This window comes from Balaenoptera physalus (genome assembly GCF_965194825.1).
Source record: "Balaenoptera physalus genome assembly, chromosome: 20".
Lineage (NCBI taxonomy): Eukaryota > Metazoa > Chordata > Mammalia > Artiodactyla > Balaenopteridae > Balaenoptera > Balaenoptera physalus.
Window position 1 is genome coordinate 21,229,003 of NC_138901.1, and position 6,732 is coordinate 21,235,734.

A 6,732-nucleotide genomic window follows, 5' to 3' on the forward strand; every position below is an offset into this window, starting at 1 on the left:
GCTGCGTCAAAGTACGTCCCCGGCGCCCCAGTCAAGAGCCGCGCACGCGCAGTCTGCAAGACTGAAACCAAGTGATTAAGGAAGTGCCGTCGGCAGAACTCAATTCTCATTGGAGCGAAGAATGTTCGTGGGCGGAGCGAGTTGTTTGGCGCCTGCGTCGTCCGGCTAGCGGGCTAGCGAGCCGCGGCTTGGCTGGCGGGAGCGGCTGCAACGCAGGTGCCTGAGGAGCGATGCCGAGGGAGATCATCACCCTACAATTGGGCCAGTGCGGCAATCAGAGTGAGCGAACCTCCGGCCCCTCCACTAGCCAGGTTCCTTAGGTTCTATGAGATCTCGCTGTGGGATCCTGGACTCCATCGGCCCTTCCCAGAATCGTAGTTCTCCGAAAGGCAGGACATGCCTGACCCAGTGTCCAGTTGCCCAACCCCGAGGGGCCGTCCCCTGCCCAGTCGCTGACATACAGCCCTTTCCTCTGACACGGGAGACTCCCGAAGCTTGACTTCCTATCCCTGGACCCAGGCGCTCAGTCCCCGCTCCTAGCTGGAACCTGCCCAGACCTAGATATCCTCTTTCTCTCCCTCCCGCCCCTCCCCCCAGTTGGGTTCGAGTTCTGGAAACAGCTGTGCGCCGAGCATGGTATCAGCCCCGAGGGCATCGTGGAGGAGTTCGCCACCGAGGGCACTGACCGCAAGGACGTCTTTTTCTACCAGGTGCCCCCAGCGACTTGGCCAGGGCCGGTAGTGGCCCAGGGGGCCTGAAGGGAAGGGCAGTGGCTTGGTACTGGGAACCCGCTGGGCAGAGGAGCCAGGGCGGCTGGCTTGAAGAGGGAGGGCAGGCAGAAGCCAGAGTTGGGAGGACTGGAGGACTGGGTGGGCCCGAGCTTACTGGGCCCGATCCTGGACTCCCCTTGACAGGCAGACGATGAGCACTACATCCCCAGGGCGGTGCTGCTGGACCTGGAGCCGCGGGTGATCCATTCCATCCTCAATTCCCCCTACGCCAAGCTCTACAACCCAGAGAACATCTACCTGTCAGAGCATGGAGGAGGAGCTGGCAACAACTGGGCCAGCGGATTCTCCCAGGTCATTTGCTGTTCCCGGGCAGAACAACTCCATTCCCGTGTGGGGACAGGCCCTATGATTTCCTAGAGAGAGATGAACCAGATGGAGGATGTGTGACTGTAGAGAGAGAAAGAGACATGGCTGAGGGGAGTTCTAAGCCAACTATGTAATATTGTTAAGAGACTGTACTAGCTAGCGCTGTGTGCCAGGCCATACTAAGTGCTTTACATATATTAACTTATTTAAACCTCCCAACAACCCTATAGGTAGGTACTACAGGTCCACAGGCTCTGTGGGTTTCCAGAATTTAAAAAAAAACTCTGAAACCAAAAGACGATTTATAACTACTCATTTAGCAGCAAAATCAAATCTCAATGGAGACAAGTTATTTTATAGTTTCTTTGCAACTTGTCACTACTCATAACTTTCATTGCAGAAATATTAATGTATTTGATTAGCGCCCCTCAGACCCCCACTGGCATTTTACTTGGCATGTATTGTACATTCTATATTGCCTTCCTAGATCTGAAATACTTGAATTCCAAAACATAACTGGCCCCAAGAATTTAAGATAAGGAACTGTGGACCTGTATTAGTACCTTCATTGTACAGATGAGGAGACTGAGGTATAGAGAGATGAAGTAACCTGCCCAGAGTCACCCAGCCAACTAGAACTAGAGCTAATATAGGAACCCAGGCAGTCTGGATGTAAAGGGCCTGCTCGTAACCACTAGGCTGTACTACCTCTCAGTGCAAATAAAAAGCAGGACCACTGTGCTCCAAAAAAGGACTTTTAGGTGCTATAAGGAGAATCGAGGGTGGCTATTCTGAGGTCAGAGTCCTTGTGCCTTAGTCCTGTCCCACTCTGACACCCCCCATGTCTGTACAGGGAGAGAAGATCCACGAGGACATTTTTGACATCATAGACCGGGAGGCAGATGGCAGTGACAGTCTAGAGGTGAGTGTCTCAGGAATGCTGGTGGGAGCCAACATGGGGAAGGCTCAGCAACACCCTTTAGAAGCCACCTGTTAGGTACGAGACCATCCCATGTACCCTTTGCATTGGTCAGAAGCCACAGGGCCTTGCTGGAAACAAGGCAGAATCTCCTAAGCTGCATATGTGTCGGGGGGAGGGAAGTGGAGGAGAGGGCCTGGGAAGAAAGGAGTCCAAGAAATGAGATGGGTCGAGTTTGAAATCTTGCCACTAGATACGTAGACACTGTCGGCCCCTTCCCCATGCAGGGCTTCGTGCTATGTCACTCCATCGCTGGGGGAACAGGCTCTGGCCTGGGCTCCTACCTGTTAGAACGGCTCAACGACAGGTAAGTCTGTGTTTTGAGGGGCTGGGAGGATTTGGTTTCCCAGGTGACTGGGAGGCCCTCCAGATAAACCTTCCTATTTGCTGGAGCAGGAAAGGGCCCTTCTATTCTCTCCTGTATTGAGGAAAGACAAGGTACAATGACCAAGAACCCAATCACACTCCCAGTGGTTGGAAATGGAGTCTAGCATCTCAGCCTTAGATTAAAATTCAAGGAGTATGGCCAGTTTGGAGTTAGAACCCTAGGTCCTAAGATGTCTCTCTACCCTTCCCCACTTTTGGGTTACAGACTTCCAAAAGTCAAGTCTCCCTTCTCTGCTGTCCTGTAACCCCACCCCAATTTCCCCACCCTGACAGTCATTGGAAGCCCCAGGTTTACCAAGCCTCCCGTCTGTTGCCCTTGACCATCCTCTCTCAAACGCCGCTAGGTACCCCAAAAAGTTGGTGCAGACATACTCGGTGTTTCCCAACCAGGACGAGATGAGCGATGTGGTGGTCCAGCCCTACAACTCACTGCTCACGCTCAAGAGGCTGACCCAGAACGCAGACTGTGTGGTGAGGCCTGGATTCTCCCTTCTCCACTCCCAACCTTCCTATTTTATCATTTTCATGCATTTTTAAAAGTCCATTTGGAACCTTCCTGTGCCCCAGTCCTGTTCAAGTCCCTTTTGGATGGGTCTTTCTGGCGCCAAGGAAATTAAGCTTCAGAGCCCAGAATCAGGCAGAGCTCCTGTCCTTTCTGTCCCCATAAATCGGTCACCCTCTTCTGTCCCCCCAGGTGGTGCTGGACAACACAGCCCTGAACCGGATCGCCACAGACCGCCTGCACATCCAGAACCCATCCTTCTCTCAGATCAACCAGCTGGTGAGCCCTCACTCCTAGACTCCTTTGGACTGGAACCCCGCCTTGCCGGAGTGCCATCTGGGGAAGGGAGGCCTCCCAGGACAAGGCCCTTGACACAGCACCCCTGTCCCCAGGTGTCCACCATCATGTCGGCCAGCACCACCACCCTGCGCTACCCCGGCTACATGAACAACGACCTCATCGGCCTCATCGCCTCGCTCATTCCCACACCACGGCTCCACTTCCTCATGACTGGCTACACACCCCTCACCACAGACCAGTCGGTAAGAGCAGCCCTCAGGCCCAGCAGGCCCTGCCTAGCCTTTCTCTTTTCCCTGCTGCACCCGGAGCTGCCCCGTGCAGCCCCCAGAGGCCCTGCGCTCAGTGACTGGCACAGGCTGGGCGACTTCCTGGCTGACTTGCTCTCCTCTTCCCTCTGCCTGTGGCTCCCTGCAGGGCCCGGGCTGTACGGGGTCTGCTGATGCTCCTGCACAAGGGCGTGAGCTTGCTGAGCTCGGGAGGACTGAGATCCCCGATCCCACAGCAGAGGCTCAGGGTGGACCTGAATCTAAGGACACTCCCCAGAGAGGCCAAACTACCCCGAGTCTGATGGGGACGTGTGTTGCCTACTGCTCTCTGTCCGTGCGTGTCTCGACTGTGCCCTGAGTGCTGGCCTGCCCTGTGGCCACTCTCCCCTCAGGTGGCCAGCGTGAGGAAGACCACGGTCCTGGACGTCATGAGGAGGCTGCTGCAGCCCAAGAACGTGATGGTGTCCACGGGCCGGGATCGCCAGACCAACCACTGCTACATCGCCATCCTCAACATCATCCAGGGGGAGGTGGACCCCACCCAGGTAGGTGAGGCCCCTTCGTTCTACCCCCAGAGCCCACAGGGGTAGAGGAGAGGCTACCACCACCACTCCTGTGCCCACCCCAGGTCCACAAGAGCCTGCAGAGGATCCGGGAACGGAAGTTGGCCAACTTCATCCCCTGGGGCCCAGCCAGCATCCAGGTGGCCCTGTCCAGGAAGTCGCCCTACCTGCCTTCTGCCCACAGGGTCAGCGGGCTCATGATGGCCAACCACACCAGCATCTCCTCGGTGAGTCTCACAGTTGGCACATAATTATTGTCCTGGTTGTGCCTCATCTCTCTGCACCCCTGCTGCCCCTGCTTCTGGCTTTTTTACTGTGGAGATAGCCCAGCCTTGGTTCCCTGGCTCTCTGGGCCATGTTGTTCCTTGAAGTTCTTTGTGACCCCTGCTTTCTGCACACCCCAAGCTCTTCGAGCGGACCTGTCGCCAGTATGACAAGCTGCGGAAGCGGGAGGCCTTCCTGGAGCAGTTCCGCAAGGAGGACATCTTCAAGGAGAACTTTGACGAGCTGGACACGTCGAGGGAGATTGTGCAGCAGCTCATCGACGAGTATCATGCAGCCACGCGGCCAGACTACATCTCCTGGGGCACCCAGGAGCAGTGAGTCCTCAGGATGGGGACCCTCATCTGCCTTACTGGTTGGCCCAGGCCCCACCTGCCTGACCACCCCCTCAGAGCACAGATCAGGGACCTCGCACCTCTTTCTTATAAACACACACACGTGTACTCTCTGTTGGCCAGGAGACACATGTACTTCTCCTCTTTTGAGACTATTTATGTTTAATAAAGCACTGGCTATAAATCAAGTCACTGGTCTCTTTGAAGCCTTGGAGAACTGGGGGAGGGGGATGCCTATTCTTTCTCCATCATTCTGACAGCGTCTTCCTCTACTTCCTACACCTTCAACTCTAAGCAAACGGCCTCCCCTAGCTTTTCCTCCTCCCGCCCAGTATTGGAGAACATGGGTGAGGTAGACCCACCTGAGACGTTCCTTTCCAGGGCAAAAAGGTCCACAAATACTGCCTTGCTGTCTGTCTGACACTTCACGTCCCAGTTCCCTCCCACCCCTCCCTGTATGGTGACCATTCCGTCAGGTTCACGTTCCCACATCAGAGTGTTCTGCAGCAGGCCTGTGGCCACCACCCTCACCACCAAGCCCTGGACAAGCAATAGAGTCAGCCCAAGTGCCTTTCATCTCTCTGCAGGCAGAGCGGTGACAGAAAGCCAGTCCGGGAGAGCCCTGGTCAGGCAGCTGGAGTCTAGGACAATCAAATCAGGAGACCAAATCCAAAGCCTAGACTGTAAGCAGGGCCAAAATGGGCCCATATCTGGGGCACCATAATTGTGTTCTCAGGTGGTCTCCAGTTATTTCAAAGGCCAGAGCCTTCCACTTCTGGTGCAAGATTGCAGGGAAGTAGTCAATACACAGTGGCCTAAATCTTCAGGATCAAAAGGGCAAAGGATTGGGGCTGGCCGGGCTCAGCAAGCAGATGAAGCACCAGCCCAAGAAAGTTCCTGCAACTCTCTTTGGAGGCCGAAGAGTACACAGGAGCTTTGGGTGAACTAAGACTTTTTTCCTTCTTGCTCCCTGTTAGCCTGGGGACACACTTTTCCTTCCACGAACCAATTTATCTTTTATAAAGCTCTGGATGTGAACAAAGTGAGCAACATACAGGCCAGACCTTCATGAGCAAAGGGGACACAGGACTGATGCGCAGAGAATGCACAGTCACAAGCCAGGCCCTGGGCTGCCTGAGGGGTGGCAGGGAGGCCACAAGCCTGTCACCACCACCGTCAAAGCACGAGCCTGTCACTTTTGGTTGCCAGGGTCTGTAGGCGGCTGACTCGAGAGAGCCAGGCTGGTTGGTGTCAGCCAGCTTCCTCCCTTCATCCAGGAGGGAGGAAGAGGACTTCAGGGAAAACCTATGGGCACCGGGTCCCTTCTCAGCTCTACCTCTGACCCCTGCACCACTGGGTACCTTGCCTGGCTCCTGTTCCTGCCCCTGATGACCAGCCTTTCATCACTTGGGGCATCTGTACGAGTGGCTGGTGCTGAGTAGGGGATCATGAGCTGGCAGATGGGGTGAGGCTGCTATATGTGAATAGCAGCTGGTCCCCCTCCAGGCCACAAGCCATCCCAGGGCCCTCCTTTGCAAGACCTAGTTAAAAGAGTGTGGAGCCCAGCAGGAGGGAACACATAGGTAGTCCGGAGTAAAGTTGTGTGTGGATATTACTACAGTCACCAACCCAGAGGGGTGAATACCATCCCTGGGAGGGAGAACTGGACTTAACAAAGATGCCTCCTTTTTCGGACCGCTGAGCGTCTAAGCGCAGACAAACACCTCAATGCCAGCTTCAGAGCCAGGCCCCTCCCCCAAGGCTATTTCCAGATCACGCATCACCCCACACCAGCGCAGCCCCTCCCTGTTCTTGGCCAGCAGCACACCCCAAAGTATGTCAACCAGAGGGCAGCGAGGAGGCCAGGTGGAAAGGGAGGGAGGCCTCTGGGAATCAGGGCAGCAGGTGGTGCTGGTGGTGAAAAACCCCTGCAGTCTGAGAGCCTGCCAGCCACAGAAGTAACAGTGAGACGAGGGCTGCTGCAGAAGAGCTGGAGAGAGCAGAATGCCCAAGCCCGGAAC

General features: G+C 55.5%; 1 protein-coding gene across 1 annotated transcript; it reads left to right on the plus strand.

Moving 5' to 3' along the window:
• The first annotated feature begins 121 nt into the window (after nucleotides 1-121).
• Nucleotides 122-4,899, plus strand: TUBG1 (tubulin gamma 1). Its single transcript, XM_082440816.1, has 11 exons — nucleotides 122-279; nucleotides 598-710; nucleotides 915-1,082; nucleotides 1,951-2,019; nucleotides 2,304-2,383; nucleotides 2,808-2,934; nucleotides 3,158-3,244; nucleotides 3,358-3,507; nucleotides 3,924-4,076; nucleotides 4,160-4,321; nucleotides 4,500-4,899. Exons 1-11 carry the CDS (start codon nucleotides 231-233, stop codon nucleotides 4,695-4,697), a joined length of 1,356 nt encoding a protein of 451 aa, XP_082296942.1. The 5' UTR covers nucleotides 122-230; the 3' UTR covers nucleotides 4,698-4,899.
• The last annotated feature ends 1,833 nt before the right edge of the window (nucleotides 4,900-6,732 follow it).

Bases quoted from the DNA above. Each gene is read 5' to 3' on its own strand.
- TUBG1 (XM_082440816.1), top strand. From the start codon at position 231: ATGCCGAGGGAGATCATCACCCTACAATTGGGCCAGTGCGGCAATCAG. The intron at 1,083-1,950 runs GTCATTTGCTGT...ATGTCTGTACAG, and splicing joins GGGCCAGCGGATTCTCCCAG to GGAGAGAAGATCCACGAGGA. The intron at 2,384-2,807 runs GTAAGTCTGTGT...AAACGCCGCTAG, and splicing joins TTAGAACGGCTCAACGACAG to GTACCCCAAAAAGTTGGTGC.